The 24,037-nt window shown below is 44.8% G+C and overlaps 1 protein-coding gene across 5 annotated transcripts in view; it reads left to right on the forward strand.

Moving 5' to 3' along the window:
- Window positions 1–23,752, forward strand: part of DNAJB6 (DnaJ heat shock protein family (Hsp40) member B6) — a 59,412-nt gene extending 35,660 nt beyond the window's left edge. For 2 of the 5 annotated variants that reach the window (XM_037383150.1, XM_037383147.1), the window contains exon 9: window positions 14,026–23,749. In XM_037383150.1, coding sequence (XP_037239047.1) covers window positions 14,026–14,339 — 314 coding nt within the window. In that variant the 3' untranslated portion in view covers window positions 14,340–23,749. Of the gene's footprint in view, window positions 1–12,763; window positions 12,788–14,025 lie in introns of all 5 variants that reach the window. The other 3 variants (XM_037383149.1, XM_037383151.1, XM_037383152.1) reach the window with 3 other exon arrangements.
- The last annotated feature ends 285 nt before the right edge of the window (window positions 23,753–24,037 follow it).

Consider the following 24,037-nt stretch of genomic DNA (forward strand, 5'->3'; position numbering starts at 1 on the left):
AAATAGATTCAACGTTTTTGAGTTGCATCCCGCGTGAAACCTGTTTCAGAGTTAGGAAATGCAATTCCGTTCGCTGTACGGCTCGAGTCATCTTACATTGCTGGAAGAGACATCACCAGGTGTTCTTAGGCAAAACACGGACGATTTCTCTAGAGAATCGGGTAAAAAGACAAAGCAGATGATTGGTTTTGCTGCTGTTAAGTAAAAAAAAAATTATGCGTACTTTACTATGCATATTCATATTTTTGATGTGTTATATCATTGCTAGCTACTACTACACGGTATGGAACTGGCAGTGCCTGTTGCCAGGGGGGCTGTCTGAGTAATGTCCAAAGTATTTCTGAAACGTTGGTGTTGTCTTCGTTTTGATCCATCTTGAAAGTACTAGCCCAGAAGAACTGGAAGATAGTCGTGTGTGAAAGATTTAGAGAAAGTTGAGTGATCTTTCCTGAATCCTAGTCACAGCAGTTCTGTAGCCATTAATACTTTATTAACAAATATAACTGTCTTGAAGAGTGTAGAACAGAAGGTGAATTTTAAGTGCTTTCTAATGCAGTGAATAATCAAGATGATGATTCTTGTAATCACTCCTTAAAACAAGAAGCTCAACTCAAGGAAATAAAACGTTTTTCTAAGAAGACACAGGTGTTTAAGCTCCCTGCTCTTCTTGATGAACAAAATCAAGAACGTAAGATTAATTGATTGCTCTGATGTGGTTTCCAGTCTTCGCTCTCCTCTAGCACTTGCTCTGTGCGCTTTGCTCCCGAAATGTTTATAGAGACGACGACTGCATCCCTGGTAACCCTTTTTGTAGAACAAATCACGAAGCCACGTGCATGCCAGTGCTTTGTGCCGTGTTGCAGGGGAGGTGCTTCTTTCTCTGGACAGAACAGTTTCCAGCAGTGGAAAGCCTTTTTCTATGAGAGCTGTTTGACAGGGAGATCTTACCGTAATGCCTCCTGGCTTCTCCTGAAACAAAAAGTCAATACTTTGTTCATGCCGGGCTCCAGGTTCAGCTCATTGTTGTGTTCTCTGTGTGTGGCAGCAGAATTTCCCAATTTATCGGTGTCTCTCGTCGTGAGTGTGGACCTGTAAGTGGCACGGAGCCAAGCGAGCAACTTGTGATGTGGGTTAGACGGTACGTTGCTAGCAGAGGTCAAAGCCTCTCCAGTTTTCTTCTTTTTGTGACAGTTTTGGCTAATCTTCCTTTAAAATATAGGCCTTTGAGATTTTCGGCTGAAGTTGGGATGGAGATGGGCACTCCGAGGTCCTGGCTGAACTGTGTCCGGTGTGTCAGTGTCACACCAGCGTGGTTTTAGTGTTTTGAAGGCTTTTGCAAACGGATTCCACCTCCTGGAAGGTGACCTGATTGCCTTGCCTGCTGTAATTTTATTTCCAGTCTACTGTTCAGTTTGAGTAAGCAAATGTCTTTAGAATAACAGTTGTTAATTCTTTAATTTAGTATTTTTAAGAGTTACTGTAACGAGATCTTTTTTTCCTGCAGGAGGTACCAGGCTGTATCCAATACCGGGAGTTCAGGCAAGGTCAGAATTTTATTTGGAAAGTGAAGAAATGCTCTCAAAAGTGCAAAGTCTGGGCCTTTTTATGGCAGTTGCTGACTTGCATGATAACAAACGTGAAGTGAACATCAGTTTTACTCATTGTGCGTCTGTTCTAGGTTTCCTTTCGATTTCACAGTGCTGACTGCAGGACACTCTCAACCCTGTGAAGGGAGCAATAAATGATCTTAGAAGGCCGAGGAGGAATGCTGTAGGGTAAATGAAGTTTGACATCTTCAAACTTAGTAAAACCTCTTGGCAAGTGTTTCTGAGAAGATTTTGAGTTTGCTGGTGTTCCAGGGGGAGGTGGAGTAGCTTTGCTGGCTCCTGCACTTCAGGCTGCTGGTAGTACAGAATTGTCTTTGTAGTTAAACAGTTCAAACCTCTGCAGTTTTGATGATTTGTTTTTGAAGTGTTTCAAATATTTGTACCATGGTATAATGAGTCTGTTGACAAATGGTCACTTGAATATTTGGAAAAGCTTTTGGCTGCCGTTGCAGAATTACAGGAGGTGCGGGGATGTCTGTACGCCGGGTGATTTTGAGCAGAAGCTCGTTACGGCAACTTCAGGTGTTGAGTTGTCCTGTTGTGTAGTTTTGGTGGGCCCATCCCTTCCACAGGTGCATCCACCTCTCCAGCCAGAGCTGGTGGGCATTTGGGTGCTTTTTACTCCCTTCTGGTGTTCTCCAGTTTCTCTGCCTTTGTGGTAGCTCTTAAATACTGGTCTCCCCTTTTTTTGCTTTGGCCCCAGAAATTGTGGTTGGAAATGGTGGTTGTTGTCCTTAGTGCTTCATCCCACCTCGGAGGTGTGTTACAAGAGGAGAAGGTGGGGTGGTGCCAGTGCAGCAACATAGGATGGGAACAGCCATCGCTCCGGGCATGGGCAGCTCTGGGGTGGCCTTCCCAGGGGATGCATGGCCACACTGGGTACACCAAGCAGGTACTAATGCTGCTCTTCAAACTCTCGTTCTATTTCCAAAACTCACAAAGCTCTCTGGGTAAAACATTCCCTGTTCCCAGTGGATCTCTGCAGAAGGAACGTATAAACTGACGATACTGTTCCCAGGCACAAAAGATAATTGTAAGTATTGTTATTGTTGGATGCTAGTCATGTGTCTGGTTTGGTGTTTTGTTTTTTTTTAATTGAGAACATTTAAATTTCTGTGCTCTCCATTGGTTAGTTTAGTCAGAACCTCAATTTGAGCAGAATACATGGAGCAATTTCTTTCTGTGTGTATAAATATATGTATGTACGTATACGTGTGTGCATGTTTGCATGTATAAATATTTAGTTATTGATATGTCTTGGATTTGAGAAATCACCTGTGTTCCTAAGCTATGGTGGGTTTTAAGACACAGGCTGATGAGCTTGACTGTGGGTGGGAAAGAGTGTGTGTGGAAACTGAGAGTTCCCTGATGGATTGGAGGTGCCAAACAACAAAAAGTGGAGCAGCTTGGGAGGTATGGCCCCTGTAAGGCCATTGTACAGGTTCCTAACGAAATACAGTATTTAGTCAAAATTAATACTGAATGTCAGCTTGAAACGCTACTTTTTAAAATTCAGACTTGTCATTAGCGTGTCAATATTATGGAACCGAATGCCAGCTAACAGCTTATTGTTCTTGTGGGGAAGATGTCAAAAATAGGATTGGGTTTTGTGGTGCAGGTTCATAAAGCACTTTGAAACCTACTGAGCTGTGAGAAGAGGGAGTTGTCCTGTTACTATGAGCCCGTGTCATTTTTGGGGCAATTAAAAGATTAAGGTCTTTGGAGCTCTGTAAATCAGGGATGTGTGCAGGCAGTGGGAGCTGGAATCTGCCCACCCCAGTCCTGGTAATGCAGGGATGGATGAGGAATGAATTACACGTTTTGGGGTATAATTGGAGAGGGCACGTATCCTTTTTTTGGTAATTAGTATGTGAAACAGTGTCATATTTAAGGCTCAGAGTAGAAGGAGAATATTTTCCGAACGATTAACCAGAAAAGATGAGAGCTTACAAACAGCGTGGACGATGCAATATAAACATGGAGCTTGCTCTTCCTGCCTTGTGTCTGTGAGTTTTCAACAGCGCTAATAGCCATTTGGTGAAAATATAAACTTGGTGATTTTGTGCTTTTGCCAAATTACTATGGTAGTGTTGACAAAACAGCTGGGGAAGTCATTCATCACATTTTTCTGAAGTCACTCATGGGATTCTTTTCTTTTTAAATTTAACTGCATGGCTTTTTGCTTTTTTTATATATATATATATAAAAAAATAATATATATATATAACTTTTTTTCTCTTATGGTAATCTGGGTTTGCCGTACATTAAGGTTTTGAAGATTGATTTAAAGCTGATAATAATGACAAAATGTGTAACAAAGCTGTAGAATTTGCAAAATAGGGCTTGCTCATAACTGCTCTGGAGATGCTCTTTTTAGTGAGGGCTACTAATGGAAATGTAAGATGACATCTTGATGCTTTCACTCGGTTTTTAGCAGCGATAAGATCTGTTCGTTGTGGAAGAGCACATTCCCTCTGCTCGCTGTCTGAGGAGTTTTCTAATGAGTAGCCCAATTTTGCTTGATCTGGTGGTGGCGACGCCGACGAGAGTTGAAGGCAAGAAGCAAATTTTGACTTCAGGGGCAGTGAAGGGGCTGTTTTGTCTGGCACTGGGAGGTTCTGGAGCACGAGTGTGAGAGGTGGGAAGGTCCGTGGGGCTTTGCTCGGGCACGAGAGGAAACCCCAGTGGAAGGCAGCTTGTGCCTGGGCGCGCAGTGGAGGACCTGGCCGGGCTGCATGTAGTTGTGCTGTGGATTTTTTATTTACTTATTTTCCTCTAGTGTTGAGTATGTTGAGTTGTGTTGTGAGGAGCTGGTGGTTGTCTTTTTTTTTTTTTCTCAATAGAATTTTGGTTTGCACTTCAAAACCAATTTCAAAGGCAGAAATGAGCTGTAAGGCTTCCTCATGGTGGAGGTGAAACCTGCAGGGATTTTTGCCTGAGGTTGAAATACAGGTGAGACAAGAAAAACCTCTGAATATTGGACCAAATCAAGTATTTTGATCTTAGTAAAACCGGTTCTGGAGGAAGAAGGGCCATGTAAAAGAGGGAGACAGTTACAGTGATCTGAGCCCCTTCTCACCTATATGTTGTGTAGGGAGTGTGCTGGGGAGAGAAGCCCCAGGAGCGTGAGCCCCTGGTGTGACTTTGTAAGGGGGTCTGGTGGGCAGCACTGCAGCATGGTGCCTCACCACGGGGCCTACAGGAAGCTGTGACAGAGATCTGACATGACCCTGAAAAGTGTAGAAAGCCTCATCTTTTAAGTAACCTCAATTGCTGTTGAAAAATTTGGTCCATTTTTTCAAACTGAGCTTGAAATCTTGCTAATTTGTATTTATATATCTCAAGCTGTGAAGCTTGTTCCTCGTTCTTTGCTTCCTTTCAAAATTCATGCAGAAATGAATAAAAGATCCCTGTGTGGGAAAGTCTTTTAAAATTAATAAAATTCATTTTGAGCGGCAGCAGCATGCAAATGGGGTTATCTCTCTGCTTGCTGGAAACGTGGGGATTCACGTTACCTCCTGTCACTTGCATTTCCCACATCCCAGATCTTTAAGATGAGAGCCGTTGGCGTCATCGGTACGGATGCCCTGGCGTGCTTCAACAGAAACAAAATGTAACTGCAGAAGTCTGGATGCGCTCAGCCATCACTTCTCTCTGGCCTCACAGTTAATGTGGGACCATTCATTGGGCTTTAAAAGATCTTCCAATGAGTAAGTTGGCAGCGAGGAGGTAAATCCAGGCTCTCGGCAACTGCCCTGTCCATACATCAGGCTGCAGAGCTCTGAGCCACCCCATATGGTCAGACAGGAATGGCTTTAGCCATCAGTCCCCGTTAGCCGCTCAGAACAGCATGATGGCGTCCCCTTTAAAGTACCTGTTTGCAGCACTGCTGTAGTTAGCATATGGTGTGGACTCCGATAATTTTCCCAGTTGGTTGCAGATTGGGGTATCTTCGTGGCAAAATACTGGTGCTTTGAGTAGCTTGATGCGCTGGGAATACAGGATTCGTGTTGGTACACGCTGGGCATGAATGCAGGATATAATGGGGTTCTTGGGCATGTGTGGGGGTGGTAGGTAAAACCCAGATGGCTAGAAAAAAAAGAAAATCATCAAAAGGCTGAGCTTTCTGATGGAGCCTGCTGTGGGGTGGGGAGGGTGAGTGACCCACTTGGGGGTCCTTCCCTCCCCTGCCCTGTGCCACAGGGCTGCGGGCTGGGTGGGAACAGGAGCCGCTGGATATGAGGGCAAAAAGGAGCAAGTCCATTGCCAGCTTTTAAAGCCAGAAGGGCAGAGGTGTGTTCAGCAAAATGTATGAGCCCAGCCCTGTCCTGGATACTGGATGTGCTGCAGCCGCGGCTGTCCTGGGCCAGAAATAGCACTGCCAGAGCTGCTCCATCAGACTTGCTCCTTTCTCCCAAATCCCACCCCCTTTGTTTTCCGTCAGTTCCCTGGACTTGACCACCACGGTGCGGGGGTGACGGCAGGGCAGGCGGTGGGAGCCCGCGCAGGGTGTGGGATGGGCAGGGGTGAGGGGGGACACGGCAGCGGTCCTGCGGAGGGCACGGCTCGAGCCTTCAGGCTCTGACCAGCTGAGCGCTCCGGGCACCACTTCGGCCAAGTCTTTCCGAGCATTTTGCAGGAGGGATGTCTTGGGCACAGATTGGGTTCGCTGTGCCAGAGGAAACCCTGAATCTCCTCATGTTCTCAGTATCAGTTGTTCCAGAAGAAAAATAATTGCTAGTAATTGGTGAAAGCCACTAATTTTTGTGAGATGGCTCAAAATGTTGTCCTTCATCCTGTGCTTTAGCTGATAAACTTCAGTGTTGAAATAAATTCCCGTTATGGTTTTCACAAGCTCTGCCCCAGAAGCGGTGGTGCAGATGGGGCAGCTGCTCCGGCATTCCCTGGATAGTTTCTGAGTGATTTCAGGCTCTTTCGGCTTTCAAGACTACTTGCATTTTTTTTCTCAGTAGACTTTAAAATGGCTGCTTTTTCTCATAAGTATCACATCAAACAGCAAGAGGGAGATTCTTTTTTTTCTTTTTTGTAAGGCTGTCACTGTCAAACTCAGCGACATTTTTCAAAGAGGACCTGATGCAAATTTCGGTTTCTGTCGAGTCTGACAAACCCAAGAGAGCACAGGCTGAAAGTGGGTTTTATAGCTCCTGCTGTTAAGCGCTGCAGTATTCGTGTTTCCTGGTATTTGGAAACAAGTTTAAGAACAATTAATCAGAAGAACTTGCTCAACATAGCCTCCAGTAATGGTGAGGGAGTATTTTCTTGGCTAAGTGTCTTGCCTACAATTTCAGGAGGGGGGTGTGCGTGTGCGCATGTGGTTTTGGAAAATACCCTGGGCTTGGTATCTTATAATGAGCATCCCTCGTTCCCAACAGAAATTAAAAGAAACTGTGATGGTTCGACAACTTTCTGAACACAACTTTCAAGTTCATCCCGTGAATTAGACCTCTTCTTATATGTTTTAGTAGAGTTACTTGGTCTCCTGATGTCTTCTCTGTGCTATAATATATTGGGTACGGAGCTTTTAAGAGAAGAAACAAAAGAACCAGTTAATCTCCAGAATTTTTCAGCCCAGGGTAATCCTGGCCTGTAGATGGGTCATTTCCATGAAATAAATTCGTGCATCCAGTGGGCTTCTCTGAAGTACGAGATTTCCCAGCAAATGTTGGATGTTGGATACCAGAAGAACCCTGGTATCTTCTGCTAAGGTAAACATCAGTACTGGAGCTGCTGTAACAGCAGAAAAGTTTATTCGTACCGAAGCCTTATCAATAGGTTATGAAGATTGTAGCGCTGCCTGCTTCAGATGAATGTATTTAAATGGGGATGTTTGTTCTTTCTCTTGGGGTTGCTCCTGCAGTCACAGCTCAGCACTCCAGTGCAGCAGCGGGTGTAGTTGAGTCATCAGAAACTCCGGTGCCCTCTGTAGGCGCAGGGGAAATTCCAAGCCCTTGTAATAGAAGGGGGGAAAAAAGTCAAGCAAAGCTTTTTTTTTTTTTTTTTTTTTTTCTTTTGCACTCTTGTTCAGTTGTCAGTCAGCATTGGTAGCAGTTCAGACTAACATCAGACTTCCAGTTGAGTCTTCTCTAGAAGCAGCAATAGTGTCCTGCGCTAAGCGTCAGAAAATACATAACCTCTTAACTTTAAAGTCTTAAAATATTAGAAGGACGCTTTGCTGGCCATCATGCAAGAAAGATTTGAATGGAGTAAGTTTCCTGCAAGCTGTCCTTCCACAACTGGCTGGCTGGAGCTTAGCTGGGAGCACTCTCGTGCCATTAGATAAAGCCAGACATCCCCCACTGGCTGGATCTGCTGGTGCTGGTTGCAGGGAGGGCTGTGTGGTGGTTGCAGCCTTGGGGAAGTCTTCCTTTGGACTGAGCAAACCGGTGTGCCTACTTGCTGTTTCTTAATACAGGGCAAGTCCTGATTATATATGTGTATGTATATATATATATTTTTTCTTTTTTTTTGGTTGGGTGTGCAAGAAAATACCATGCAAGCAGCAGGGCTCTGTGTGGGAACCACAAAGGCTCCGCTTCCTTTTGTGCGGGAAGTGACACGGCAAGTGTAAATCAGTGGTTTGACGTTCTCAGGATGTTTGCCCCGGTTGGTTCAGCATGTTTCTGTTAATTACTATCCTGCCATTAATTACTGCTGATTCCTGGTATGATTTCGGTTCGATTCCAGGATGTACAGGGATGTTACTTACATGTAACACAATAATAATGCTAGCCTGTGCAGGGCTGCTTTTGTGCGAAGTGCTCTGGGACTCACCTGTCCCACCTGGCCCGGAATATCCTCCCTCTTAGCGGTTTAATTCCTGTGTGTTATCTCCGTTTTCCAGGAGCACACACGGACCCCTCGGTGTAGCTGGCGGCTCCCCTAAAGCACCCGGCTAGTCCAAGCATTGTACTCGCGGTTTGCCTTGGACGTGCAAAATCGCTGTATCGCCGGCTGAAGCGGCTGGGGCGCCTCGTGCCCCTCGCGCCAGGCAATGTTGCCCTCTGCTGGCTCATTACAGGTTAAAGGAGCCAGATTTTCCCCTTTCCCACAGCAGCGCTTTGCTGTGAGAAACTGTTTTTCAGCCCTTCTTGCTTGCAACAGAACGCAGGTTTTTATCCTAATGCAACTCTGTAGGATGCTACAGCTCACGTTGGATTTCTTTTTCCCCAGAAGCTGCTTTTCGTTTGGGAGAACCTGGTGCACCAGAAAACCAGACTTTAAATTACTGTTTTTAAATGTTACTAGTAATGCTGAATCCTCATTTTCAGCATTAGCCCTTAGAAATGTAACTTCTCTGAACTAGTTTTGCAAGTGAAATAACTGCAAGGTTTTTAATTATTATTTGCATTAGCACCATAAGACCTTTTGCTTAACACTGTAATCTGGATGCAGATTCCAACAGCCCCAATAATTGTCCCCTTCCCTGCCCCAGCTGGGGCAGCTGCACGATGACCTGGATCCAGGCACTGAGCTGGGTTAAAAATAAGCTTGCAAAAGGGAGTGTTATTTTTAACCTGGGTCAGCCCCCTGCCTGGGTTCGCAGCACGGCTGCTCAGGCTCTCACATGGGTGTGCTGGCTTGGAGGTGTGGGAGGCGGCAAGAAGGAGCCATGGGGGAGAACCAAGGGCTGGAGTACCCCTGAAAGTTGCTTCTCCAGTGGATATTCCAGCTCTGAACTCGGCTATGGACCCCCCCCCTCCACACCAGCTGTCTTCCTGAAAGCCATTTCCAGGACAAATGTCACCGCTGATAAAGCCCCAGCAATGTTCAGGCACTGGGTGGTGATGCCCTGTGTGGCTGGCCTTTCCCGGAGTAAATTCTTTGCAAATTCTCACAGTTTGCAATTGGTACAGCTAGTTTTATTCAGAGTCTGACTCGAACGTTTAAAATATGTTAAAATAAGAGGAACATGAGAAAAGAGTTGATGCACATTACACATTTGTGGTGCTTTGCAAGGTGTGCTAAAGATAAGATGATCAGAGGAACGATCTGATGGCTCATACCATGCATAGCACTGTCGTAGTTTCAACATTGAATCACAGCTGATGTGATGTTACAACATTTAACTAATTTGTGGTGCCATCCTGCTCTCCTGCAACTCATAAAGGGGAAGAAGTTTGGATGATTTGTTGGGGTCTATTTGTTGAACTAAACATTGTCTTTTCTTTGGGGGAGGTGGAAAATGGAGTGACTGTTGGGTGATCGAGGTGGATTTAATCCTTTCAGTATTTAAGTGGGGCTTATAAGAAAGATGGGGACAGACTTTTTAGTAGCAATAGGACAAGGGGTAATGGGTTTCAACTGAAAGAAGGTGGATTGGTTTAAAACTAAAAGAGGATAGATTCAGACTAGATACAAGGAAGAAATTTTTTACGATGAGAGTGGTGACACACTGAAACAGGTTGCCGGGAGAGGTTGTTGATGTCCCATCCCTGGAAATGTTCGAGGTCCAGGCTGATGGGGCGTTGAGCAACCTGATCTATTTGAAGATGTCCCTATTCACTGCAGAGGGGTTGGGCTAGACAACATTTGAAGGTCCCTTCCAACCCAAACCATGCTATGAATCTATGGTATAGCTGCAAAATGTGCTGCCTGTGTAGTGGCGGGGAGCAGCTCTGCATCCCCCCTAGGGCTCTGCTGTGGAGTGAAGGACAGATGGAGGCAGGCATGGGCTGCCCAGAAGTAGAAAACATAAATTGTTCTTCTGGAGATAAACTGTGTAACTTCATAGTTTAATCAAAGTAAATAAAGCATTTGACTTAGTTGCCACTGTATTGTGTTTTGTGGGCCCCTCCGGTGTGCTGGTGCTTTCGCCCCAAACAGCAGAGTGATGCCAGTGGCAGCCGGATAGGGAATTTTCTTGCCATACAACACAGGTCAGCTCCGCTTAGCAAAAACGCTGCTTTCAAATCCTTAGTGACAAAGTTAGGGAGCTTCTGAGGAAGGGCTGAAGACAAACTTCCAAAGGGATGCTGGTTCCCCAGGTCCAATACCGAGGAGCTGTGCTCGAGGTTTTAGCACAGGTTGTCACCACTTTTGGGGCAGGCGGTGGGTTTGAACAAGTTTGCAAACAGCCCTTTCACCATTTGTGTATCACTGGACGTTCCATACTGATTCCCTTAGTCACCTGCCTCCTCCTGCACTGCAGCCACAGCTGTGTTGCAGAGATAAACCCCGAGCAGGAGCTGCTGGTCCAGTCTCAGGCGGTGCTGGCGGAGCAGGTGGCGGGCACGGGCGAGCCAGCGGCACCGAGCACAGCCAGGGCTCTCCTGGCTGCCTTGGGCTGGTGCAGCACCTGCAGCCAGTGCGATGGTGCAGTGCGAGGCCCATCTGTGGGGGTTGGTTTTGGATTGGTTTTGAGGGGAAGAGAAACAGGTATTACAGGAATTGTCTCTATGTTGGTTTGTTTTTTTGTTTTGTTCCCGCCCGCTCCCCGATGTATTGTCCTTGATGGAGCAATTGAACTATGAACCCTGCTGGAAGAGGGGACAGTTCTTGCTTTGAGCTGTTTGCGGAAGAGCTGCAGGTGTGGGATACCCCAGACAAAGCCCTGGAGAAGACGTATCGTGACTTTTCAACTTTTCATGGACTAAAAGCAGCATAGTTGTAAGGACTTTGTCCCAAAACTTGCAGGAGGTGTGTAACAGGCAGGTATCATCATTTTCCAAAGTCAGAGCTGTGCTCATACCGTCAGGAGCTGAAGGCTAAAACCAGCTCTAGAGAGCAGCGTTCATGGGATTTGATAAAGCAGAACAGGCTCTCCTGCCTCATCTTTAGACTGCAGTTGATTTAATTGGGAAGTCTGGAGTATGGAATGTCTTTAATGGTTTTGTATTTTATTTTAAGCTGGACTCAAGCAGTGAGTGCTTGCTGGAAGGTCTTTCTGCGGCTTCGTTATGTGCTCAGTGGTGTGGGGCTGGTGGCACTGCTCAGCTGCCAGAGCCAGGGAGCTCTGCAGCACCGTGCGCTGCAAGCAGCAGATCGAGGAGGCATTAGGGTGCAAGAGGGCCAGCACCCAGCGATGCGGTGGGTACATCACTAGGCAGGAGCAGGGTTATTGTGATTTCTTCCAGTCTTAAACAGTTCCTTTCACACTGGCTGAATTAGACTAAAATTGTCAAGATTGATTGCTAATGTAGTTAGGAGTAATTTATTGGGGTGTGCGTAGAGCATCTGGTTTGATACTTCACTGTATTGTGTTAGTGCGTCTGATCAGGTTGTCTCCGCGATGCGCACACACAGACACAGAGCTTTGAGAATGGCCTCAGAACATTCCTTATTCCTGCATCTGGTGGCCAATATAGATTCTAAATCTGCATCAAGCCAGACTTTGCACATCAAAAAGAAAGCCATGCGGTTTGTGTTTCCATGGAGGGGAGGGATCGCCTGTTTCTGGTGTGCTATAATTTGTTAGGAAGTGAACTCTCTTGACTGGTTTTTGTATGTGCAACTGGTGTATGTGTGTTTCCTATGTTTTTTTTTGTTCTGTTTTGTTTTTTTTTTTTTGGTTTTGTTTTTGTTTTTGTTTTTTTTTAAACTCCAGGCACTTTATAGGCTTATCTCCATAGACCCGGTTGATATGATAATACCACCAGGCTGATACATGCTTCAGTGCTGTTTGTATAGTGTGTAGAATCCCGTAGCCTCTTATGGGAAATGACAGCTATTTTGTATGTGGTGTTTTCCGAGCTTTTCCTTGCCTACCACCTCCCATAGCTGAAGCACTGTACCCTGTGTGTGTGGGAGGGGAAGCTGTCCTGCCAGCCCCCTCCTACTGCAAGAAGAACCACACATCCAGAGTTTACACTGGTATGATGCAGTCAGGTGGTGTCTTATTGCAGAAATCCTTGGTGGTACCATCACTTGGGTTTTTGTCTTGTTTGCTTGTGCCTTTGGAAACGCAGGAGACTCCGGGGTAAAACAGTGTGAGTGTTTGGAGGGTGGGAATGGGCGTTTAACCACCCAGGAATAAGGGTCCTCTGCGTGCTGCCCATGCACATCAGGTGCTCTGACGTGCGGTGGTGTGACGCGAGGCACATCTTGGAGTCCTCTTCTGCGAGGCCTCAGGTGCCGCATCATGCTGTGAAATGACTTTTTAAACAAACCTTGCCTCCTTTTCCTTATGCCCTCAGAAGCATCTCCCCATGTACGATTACAAGGTAAAGACAATGCAGCCTGTTCTGTTTGAAAGTGTCAGTGGCTTGGTGCACACAACAAAGTGGGTATTACTGTTCTTGCTCCTTACTGCATACGTTGGTGCTTTTTCCATCTTCAAAGCATTTTCCAGCCATGAACTAAGAGCACACGCATTAGCTGGGAGCACGCACCCCTCCCTAAGCAGCTGATGCCGGGCACATCCCAGGAAAAACTTCCAGAATGTGACACACCACTTTTGATGCAAATAAAATGACGCTGTATTTCATCAGCTCTATTAAAAGTACTTAAGTAATTGAATTAATGAAACTTTAAAAAGCCTTCAAGACACAAATGTTGTACACACCTTTCTTCTCTCTCTTTTTTTTTTTCTTTTATTTTCTTTCTTATTTTCCCTGTTGATTGTCTTTGGTTGACCTCTTTATTTGTTACCTTACTGTTTGCTTTTTGATGTGTGGTTTTTGCTTGGTTTTTTTGTGTTACGGTAGCTGATTTCTCTACTTTGCAGCATTGGTACTGTTACAGTTTCGTGCAGCAAAGGAAAGTGTCATCTGCAAAACAGCATGAGTATGACTGGGGTACCTCATTGTTCATGTTAATTTTTGCAAACATTGGGGTTTTGTTTCCATTGCGTTCATTCGCCTTTGCTGCGTGTGCCTGCCTTGCCCCCTGGACTGTGCTTACCTCTTACATCTTCAGCCCAATTTCCCATCTCCATGTGATCCTTCACACTTCTGTACCATTCTTCCAGCTGTGGATGTCCAGCATCCAGCCCCTCTGAACCCACGTTGGCTTTGGTTTTCTCCCACCATCCTTGTAGCCAGCTTAGATATTTCTCCCTTCTTTCCCGATAGCTGTTCCTTGAGCTGGGCCAACCCTTCCTAGGCAAGATAGTCTGGCTGAGGTGGGATGAGATGACGTGCTCTGCACAGGACAGAAATATCATCCAGGGCCGTGGGCTCAGCTTGCTCACCCTGCCTTTGGGAAAAAGGAGACGGTGGCCCCTGAGCTGTCATATCTAGCTGACTTTTTTGGGTGGCTTCAGTGTGGTGAGAAGCCACTGATGGAGCTTTCTGCTCCAGCCGCTCCCCGGGTGGGCAGGTAGACAGGACTGTCTGAGCTAACCACAGCCGAGGCAGTAGTTCTGTGACTCCCCGTTTCCAGCCTAGTTTTGAGTTTTGTTCAGGCGACGTGTAAGCATTTTGGGTGCAGCTCACTTCTCTTGCACTCTTTGCTGTTTCAGGTGAGGCAGATGAAGAAGCCTTTGCTGAGGAGTGCAGACGGAGAGGACAACACGCCCTGCCTTTCCAGCCCACCAACCCGCGCCTGCTGAAGCCTCACAAGCCTGCCAGTTCCCCCAGATATGCCTATCATTATAATAGCGATGAGGTGGAAGAACAAGATAGAAGCCGGGTTACAAGCAGCTTGGAGACCCCTTTTTATTTATCAGGTGTGCACAAGCATGTTGATGAGAAATGCGCAGAAAAGGATCCGTCAGCTAGTCAAAAGCCAAAACCAAAGAGCCAAGCAAGAGGTTGTTGCTGTGTGTTGACTTAATGTTAGCTCCCTGGTAAATAATCAGTAGCAGCTTGTGTGCCTTAGTCCTGCGTTTGCTCTGCTCTTCAATTTAGTGTAGATTCACAAATGCCCTGGGATATTCAAGGATCCAGGGCAAATACTGTTACGCTGCTGGAGTGCCTGTGATCTTTGTTCTTAAAAGTGAAGGCCTTTTAGAGATTAACTCATCACAGTACTTGGAACATTCATTTATTTAAATTGTACGCGGCTTCCTTGTTGAAGGAGAAGTTCGGCAACTTGATACTATTTCTGGAAGCTGCTATTTTAGGTGCCTAAATCCTAATAGAGGAGAAGGCTGAGACTGTTCAGGCTAATGCAGAAGAGTGGCAATTGTCCTGGTTATTTTTGGAAGTAATTAGTCCTTTGATATATTTCCTGTCTGTAATGTTTCGGCACTATAGTCCAGAGGCTATCTTGGACAACAGAGTCCTCATAACTACTTGATTTAATTGGAACCTGTGGTCAAAAGGTCATCCAGGACTGCCGGGACAGGTTTTTCTGAAACGTGAGGATGCCTTTCTACGTGGATGCCCAAACCAAGGGCTCTTCTCAGTAGTGCTGAATTAGGTGAGGTGCTGGGAAGTGTGAGCGCATGAGGCTCCTCGGGGTAAACACAGTGCATGAAAAACATGCATCCTACCCCAAAACATGCGCTTGAATGCTCCCAGTGCTGTACCAACTTCTGCTGTGTTTATGAGCCTTTAAATCTAACACTCTTCTGTACGGAAGACCTAAAGAGATCATGTAGGATGACAGCTTGAAAAAATAGAAACACTCAGATAAATGTCTTCCTGATCAGTTGTTGGAAGTTTTGTTTCTTTAGGGATGGCTAAATTGGATCTTTTCTTTAAAAAGTTTAATATTTCTCTACAGAAGCCTGAATGTAACCTCGGGACTGATGTCCTGATATCTCCTATGCAGGGGATGGAGGTTTTGTCTCTGGTGTCCGCAGCTGGCAAAACAAAACCTTGGCTCCGCATTTGGAGACATGAGGTCCTCTACAGTCATAACAATCCTTTGGTAATGGTTTCCAAAGAGCATCTGAGTTTGACAGGCACCTTGCAATTTTTGGAGCAATTTTTAAGATTGCTTAAGACTTTTTGCTGTGAAACTATTTATGCTCCAAGGCGCACAGGTTTGCAATTAAAATGAGTTTCCAGAGAAATGAATTTCCAGAGTTATTTGCACAATCACAAAATCCTGTCTCCTACCAGTAGATTGTGAGTTGCCATAAAAGATTCAGGGTGAAAACTTGATTGCAGTAAGACTAAGGTTTTACTGTTGCTTTAAATATTTTGCCTACTTTTCCTCTGATGGACAAGGCTGCTGAAGGACAGGTCGAGTCAGTCATACAAACCTACGTGAGTGTCTTAATCTCTCCCTGGGAAGCTTGTGCGCGAGCCCCTGTCAGTGATGCCGCTCTTCTTGGGTGTTCACCTCTGCCAACTGCCTTGCCCAGCAAGCAGCTTCACCGGCGCAGCTCTGTGATTACACAGAACGCTTACTTGCTCCCGTTTGGCTTCTCATTGATCACTGCAACAGCTGCTGTGCTTCCATGGGCCAGCATTGGGAAAGCGCAGCATCTTTTTTTGCCTTGGTCCAAAGCCCACTCAATTCAGTGGAAAATAGTGAAGTTCAATGGCCTTAAGCTGGGCGCCGTTCCACCTCGAATCAGACCCTTTTGCCACCGTTGGCATGTGGCCCTGGGCAGCGAGACCGCGTGGCAGTTTGAGATGTTGTCCTGGGTAGAGCATCTCAAGCAAATCCTCAAGTCATTAATGATTCACCTGCAGCGATATGTTTTTCTTTTCCCAGCTCTAAGAGTGGGAATGTTTTAATTTGTAAGTCTGTAGCAAACTGAAATGAAGGAGAAGGGATAGGTTTCATCTTGACTGTGTGGTTGGAATCCCTCTGGAAGTGGCCATCTCTCTCTAGTGCCCAAGGCAACCAATACCCAGAGGTGAGATGAATCCTCTCCTTAGCCAGGATTTCCAGTCATTACAGTGGGCATTTAATAAAAAAATTGGAGTTTAATTTGATTCTCCATATTGACACTTTGTGTTTTAGTATAAATTGCTCTGTGTTTCCTGCTGTTCTCGGTTTCGTAATGGCCTTTTAGAATAAAATGTCACCTCTTGTGCTCTGAAGTCACTGCATATCTCAAACAGTTCTCTAGCTCCAAACAAGTTATTTTTTAATAAGATTTCAGATACTGCAAGTAATGTGCTCCCTGATAGGATGATGTATGGCTGCCTGGTGGTATCCAAGCTGTGTCAAAGTGGTGTTAATGCCAGCAGAGACCTGGGAGTTGCAGCCATTCATGGTAGAGGCCATGGTAACTACCCCTAAAAAACAGCTGCTCCAGATTCGAGTTTTTGACCTTTACCTAGCAAGGATGGTTGAAATGTTTAATTGTTAAAATACTGAAAAATACACGATACAAAAGATCGTTATTTGGAAGAGAATATTGCAAGGTTTGCTTTTCCTTTTGAATGAAATAGCTTGCATTCACCTAAAACTTACAACATTAATAATTCATTTTTGCTGCATTTTCATCCACTGGCATCCCTGAAGAGGAAACCACTTTAAAAGAACTAGCTTAACTAATCTGGATCCTTTCCTGGCATGGATTCTGCTGCTGGAAAGTTGAGCTATTTGTGTGTTATTTCATCTTTAATGCAGTCTCTGTTCTTTTTACCACCATATGGTTTCCTGAATTACGCTTTACTAACTAGTAAAATCGATATGCTTGGTTGTCCAAACTAATTACTTTATAATTCCCTCACATGTATTTGGGCATGTAATGGAAAGAGAAAGGAAAGCAAAGCCACTGTTTTCTGTGGAAATCTAATATGTAAGGAATGCTGGAGGTGTGGAGATGGGAGGGAGTTTGCTCTCCCTTTGCTCCGCATCCCCCGGCTGTAACGGCATGTGAGTGGGGTGGGGGGAAAGCCATACTCTTCTGCAGGCAGAGGGTGGGAAGATTGGCTGGTGGATTTGGAGGCTGGCTGGTTGCTCCCTGGCTTAGCCAGAGCTGCCTTCACACATGGGTTTTTGGCTGCTAGTCTAAGAGCATCCCGCTACCCATTTGCTTCCCATAGAAGGTAGCTGGGTTGCACATGGAAGGGCTTCCAAGGCTGCATTGCCTTGCAAGCTTTTGCTTGCCATGTGGGAGTAAAACCTTGGACTCTATTCAGTAACAGTATTACCTTAATTAATAGCAGGCAAGCAGGTTGTATCTGGCTTGGTATGTTCTTGTAGCAATTCTAGGCAGAATTGGTAATGAAAATAGTATGATGAGCAAGCATGAAGGAAAGCCCCGGTAAGTTGGTAAAGCTTTTCAGTCCCCTAAAACATCAAAGTTGGAATTACATCACTGGGTTGGCCAGTGAAACTGGAGAACTCGCCCCTTGGATTTAACAGTGCGGATAATTAAATAGCAGATTGGCATACCTAGACAGGGTGGGATGTTTTGTCACCTCAGGTCTTTACGTAAAGGCAGGTTCTCTCCCTGTGATGCTCTGTGGCATGGGCAGGAGCTGTGGATGTGGTGAGAGAATTAGTAGGTCAGGTTGTGGTGTGTTGGGCAGTGGCTTGGGCTGAAAGGAGGGAATGTGAAAGTGTAGCGTAAAGCTGTAATTGGAAATTGAGTCACACACGTGAAATTATACTGAAGCTGTGATCCTGGGTGAATTTTAATAATGGTATATGCAAGCGTGTTCAGTCTAAAATAACAGATGGTGGCTGCAACTCAGAAGTAAGCTAGCTACCTTTGAAGAGAGCTATTTCTAAGAGCAGAAAATTACAAAGCGCACTACAGAACCCAGGCTGTGCATGCCCCGCTGCCCTGTTAGAGCTCTGTGTGGATGCTGGAGCCGTGACGGCTTCCATGGCTTCAAGGAGGGCAAAAGACTGGCTGCAATCTTAGCAAAAAGTTAGTAGGTCTTGAAAACCATTTTCTCTGGAACTTGAGCACAAAGCATGAATCCCTCCCACCCTCTACCTCAGCGCTTCACAGCCTGAAAGGAGGTTCCTCCAAAGTCTTCACCCTTGCAGGAGATCCACAAAAATCAGGCCACGGCCTTTATTAGCGATTAAAGTGGGTCAAGAAGCAGCAGTGCTGCACATTAATCGTCGGTCATGACTGACCTTGTTTCCTTCTGCTGAGTCCTGTGCTCTCCTGTGCTGGCAGGAGAAGGTGGAGCAGAGCCGCGGCTGCTCTCAGCATCCTGGTAGAGCAGGCAGATGTCAGACAGGGCAGGAAGAAGTGGGATACCACAGATGGGTTGGGTGGGAGTGTTTTGCCCAGGACACTTGTCCCTTTGGATCAGTCACTCAATGTGCACACCTCCCTTACAGTTGCTGCCCAAGAACATGACGAGTTTTGTAGTCAGTGGCTGAACAAACCTGTGACTTTGGGAGGTGCAGATGGCAGAGAACTAGAAACACAGAAATAAAGTCAGAGACGCAGCAGGGAGGCTTCCCAATTTGTTTTGGTCCTTGCTGAGTGCTTGAGGGAGTTGCTACTGAGTGTTGCTGGAAGTTGGTTTCAGTCATCAGCAGCTTTACGAAAGCTGGAATAGCTTTTGTGCTCTTTATGGTTCTTCTGGAAGTAGAAGAGAAGGGGATGAAACGGATGGAGTGGGTCAGCTAATGCTGTTTGTTTTAGACAAGAATTTTCCAGGTCATAAACCAGGTGTAACTCCAAATGCTGTGGCTTCTTGCTTCATCTGTCTCTGCTCCTGGCAACTGACAAAAGCAAGGACATACCAAGTTAGGGTGATAACCATCTGTATTTGAGTGATTCTGTTTTCCCAATGTCAAAGCTTGGGGAAGCTCTCAGCAGCCTGTTCTCCCTCCACCCTGTAGTGTGTTTCTAGGGTTTAGGTGGCTAACCATGCTTCTGAGGGTGGAAATTTGAACAAGCCCTTCTCTGAGGTCAGAATTGTTTGGCTGAAGCCAGTTGAGCCAGGCACCAACTGTGGGAAGTTTCTGTGACTGCTTTGTGACGCTGACGGCTCGTCAGGATGCAGGTTCGCTGCAAATGAGTCAAATAGTAATGGGGCTTCTGCTTTCTAATTCAGATTTTGTTCTCTCCTGACTTTGCGGCTAGCCTTGTAATCAAGGCAGGTAAATATGCTTTTAATTAGTGTTGGTTGGAGTATTCAAGTGAAATACACACCAAAGGGTTACGTCTTTAGTGTGCAATTTTTATTTTTGTTAGGAGCTGCTTCGCTTGTTTGGATCAGGTTTTTGGCTGTTATCACCCAGCGTAGCATCGCTGGAGCTAGCAGACAGACAAAATTTGACCTGTCCTTTCTTCTTAGCTGGGGTAGAAAAGGAAACGGTTGAGAGTGAAATTATATATCACAGCAGGCTCAAAACAGAAAAGACATGGCAGTTTTCTCTTGAGGAATACTCTGTATTTGTGTGTTATCTCCTCCTCTGGCAAATCTGTTTCTGTGTGTCAGTGATAACACTTGAAAGATTTCCACTTTTTCCCCTTATCATTCTGGAGGCTAGTAGGAGACGGTGTTGTCAAATGCCTAAATATCTTCATACCACATATTTTAATATTTGAGTTATTTGATTTTTAAGACAATGAATTATGTGGCATTAATTTCAAGTCATAATTTACATCAACTCACAGTATTTTTAGGGAAGAGTTACATTTGAGGAAAATGGACTGTTGAAAACAAGAAAGTATTATGATATAAAACAGCAGTATCAAATGCTATCATACGTGTATGTGGAAGCCTTTTAGAAATACTGACGGTGTTTTGAGAATGAAAAATGATAAAATCATGAAACTAATAACCTGTTAGGGTTTAATGATCCTTTCCCAAATATCTGTGTTAATGTTTCATAGTTGTTACATGAAGTAGTTCTGATCAGCTGATATGATGCTGGTTTTCCCCTCAAGTAAAGGGAAGAATCCTTTGAATAACAGCCCTTGGATGACTGATTCTCAAGAGTCAGCACGTCTCTTCCGCCTCCGTGGGCCTTTGTGGGAAAGCAAAGAGATGTCTGACCCCTTCCAGGATTTGTGCCTTAACAGCAGCAAATTAAATGCCAAGGGATCCTCTTTTTGACAATGTATAGGTGACCGAGGGGCTGACACTGAAGTAAACTTCATGGATGGGGTTCTTAGTTAGGAGATGTTCATGCGGTGACCCTAGGGAGGGGGTTGTAGCTCAGGAGGGTGGCAGGGTGCAGGGAAAACAGCGTCATCTGCAATTCTGCAAAGCAGTGCCTGTTTTTCTCTTCCTTAAACAATAAAACAGGTTTCCACTCTAACTTTGCGCAGGCTAATTGCTCATGGCAGAACTTCTAAATAAATATCCTGCTTCTTGACTCAGATGATTGCGAAAGATGAAGTCATGCTGTTGATACAGCATAGGAGCTAGAATGATAACCTAGGAACAGTTTTCCTTGCTACAAGGGAGTGTATTTCCTCCAGTGCACAGGCTTTTGATAATGTCTTAAAGTGATTTTAGCCCAAAGACCATCTTGTGGTTCTCCCCAAGTCTTAAACCGAAGACCTGCAGTTCTGCTGCGGGCACAACAGCCCTGATCGCGCCCGGGAGGAGCTCTATTAGGAGCCAACTTCAGCCACCACGTGGCTTCATACTCCTCTGACCTCCCGCCCCTTCCTCTTCCCACTTTTCCCGTCTTTATTTCGCTATTGGTGCTAAATTGGTGGAGAACCAGGTGCGATGGTGACACAGCTTCCTCAGGGTCGTTTTGCCTGCCTGCAGGGAGAATGGAGGAAAGTAAGAGATTTCCAGACAGGCCGAGCTGTGCCCTTCCTGGGCCGTTCCTGTGATGCGAGGTCCTTGCTCCCAGCTTGCAGGGGTCCTCCGCTCTGTGCTGGCCCCGTTCACCGGACTGTGCCAATTCCTAGTGGCAGAGCACCGCTGAGCTAAAAGATCCTTCCAGCTATTTCAAAGCATCACAGAATGATTATCTGAGGGAAATGTTTGCTAGCTTTGAGTTGAGATTTGTAAGTGCACTTGGGTAGATGCGTGGGTTCTGCACCGTTTGCTGGCCATGCAGGTCTGCTAGTAAGTTGTGTTTTACTGCAGGTTTGGAGGAAAGGGCATGATGCAGAGCACAAACTGATTTTCACACATCTTTGTGGGGGGGGCGGGGAAAAACACATGAGGATGGTGATCACATGGCTGGAAGCTTGTGCCTACTGAACATGTAGCAAATAATTATTACTTGAACTCGATGCTTCCATGCACCGTTGCAGTTGCAGTAGAATATAACCTATGGTGCATAGTAAAGCATGAGTAGGCTGATGACCCATATATAAAATGTGGAGTGGTAAACACTGAGCATCTTCTTATTTACTCAGGACTCTTGGCATTCCCTAGTCTTAAAGTGGAAATGTAAATATCGTGGTAACTTGTGACTACTACTGTGAGCAGGAAATGCCAGTAGTTAAATAGTTCCTGCTGTGTAAGTCTTATTTATTGCTTCCATTCTGAAAATTGTTCTGGTTTTGCATGTGCTCTAATATTGAAGCTTTTCCTGAATGGCTTTGAAATCTTTTGAAAGTTCTCCAGATCTTTTCAGACTTCGGAGATTGATAGTGTTTTCTTTCTGTCCTATGTAAGGGATATAGTAGAACTGGGGATATAGTAGAAATGATAATTTAAAAACCACCTTAGAAAGCCAGACCTTTTCTTTAAGATTCCTTAAACCATTCAGAGAACGTGCTTTTGCTAGAAGGAATAGTCCATGAATGCTGTGAATAGTGTTTTACAAGCCATGTTTCCTCAGGATACAAGGAAGGCAGCAAGAGGAGGAAGCAGAAGCAGAGAGAGGAACAGAAGAAGAAGAAGTCAACCAAAGGGAGTTACTAAAATGGACTTCTCTGCTATGCCAATACCTTTATAATAATGACGATTTAATGTTACATTTGAGCACACCTCTTCTTGTGTATATTTTTTGATTGTTCACACTGCTAGCAAGGAAGTGACTCATGTTTAAAACTGTACTAAAATTGCACTATGTTATTCTTTTTAGTTTCACAGAGTGGCTTTCTTGCCAGCCAGGTTAGGGAATTTGAGTGAGGCTGATCTTTGTTGGAAGTGTGTTACGTTTGAAGATTGGAAAATGTTGCAGAATTTCTTACCTCTTCCTTCCCTGGGACTAAAATGACTCTAGTCTAGTGTTTGTTTATTTGTCTTGCAGGATATAAAGGGTTGTGCAAATGCCTGTTTGTTTGGTCACTCTAGCATCAACATCAGGCATGCTGGAAGAAGAGTGCTATTCGTTCATGTCATTGGGAATGGGATGGAGACATGAGCTCTTATAGTGCAATTTATGCAAGTGACTTTTATGGTTGTTTTTTTTCTCCAAGCTGGGCAGTGAAGGTTTGTCCCTGCTTTTAAGATGTTCCTTCATTTTTAAATTGTATCATGAAGTTATATCCTCTGATTTTAAGAAGCTAAGTGTAATGATGGTCTCCTGTAAGCACTCCTACTGATTTCCTTAAGCTTAGTTGACTCCCGATGAATCATTTGGTGAAATCATTCCTTATTTTAAAAGTTTATTTTCAGAACCTAGAGACAAATGATCTAAGTGCTACTTTGAAACTGCTTTTTGTTTCTGCTGAGTAGGTTTGAGATAACAAAACATTTTTTCAACATCCATATATGACTTCAGCGAGTCTACAAGGAACTTACACCTTTACGTACGAAAGCATTTTGCATTGGTTTTATTGCAGAACTAATTTTTTTAGCTTGAAAACATGTCTTCAGTTTAAAAGAAATATATATTTTCTGGCAAGATTACTTCCTTGCTTCCCATACTTGTCTCATGTGCATGACACATCGCTTCTCTTAACCTTTTATTTGTACAGAGCCCTTCTGTTGCCTTAAGTGTTTACCTGCATGTTTCTTGTCAGTATGTTGCCTCCTCTTTTTAACCTCCGGGTAGGAGTTAGCAGCTTATGGGTTTGTTTCGTTTTGTCTTCCTCTTGCCAATCAATATGTTGTTGATGTAACAGACTTAAACCTGGCAATATTGAAAGTCCACAGTTCCTGGAGAAACTCACTCATGCTAACATTTAAAAGATCAAGGAATGCACGCATTGGTGTCAGGAAGAAGCCAAACAGAAACATCAAGGCTGCATTCTAGCATGGTTTGGTGTAACAAATTCTGATGTCTCTGGTATCTGAACGGTTTAGCTTCAAATGCTTACGTTACCCAGTGTAACCCTATGCAAACATATAACCATACATGAACTCTGTTAGGGTATTTAAATTATGGTTAATACGAAATAAGACTGAGTACCATTTTCTGTCACTTAAGTACCACTTTTTATTTTGTTTTGTGCAGTGTTACTAATATTTAAAAATAAAGAAAATTATCCTTTATACTTTGTCCTCTTGCACTGTACTGTAGACTACAGCTGGCATCAGTTGTTCTTGTGTAGTTTTAATTAAAGTGTAGGCTGGAAGCACAAGGGGGAGAGTCCATATTCGCAGACACCCACAGTGTACCAAGTTTTTCCTTTTGCTAAATCCATGAGCAAGCCAATCCAGTCCCTGTGTCGAATGGCTGATCCTGGAAACCTGGTGAGGGTTCTTTCTGGCTGGAAACATTCACTGTAAGGAGTGTATACCTCAAACGGAGATTGCACATTTGCCGTGCAAGGAACATCC

This window comes from Falco rusticolus, chromosome 4 (genome assembly GCF_015220075.1).
Source record: "Falco rusticolus isolate bFalRus1 chromosome 4, bFalRus1.pri, whole genome shotgun sequence".
Lineage (NCBI taxonomy): Eukaryota > Metazoa > Chordata > Aves > Falconiformes > Falconidae > Falco > Falco rusticolus.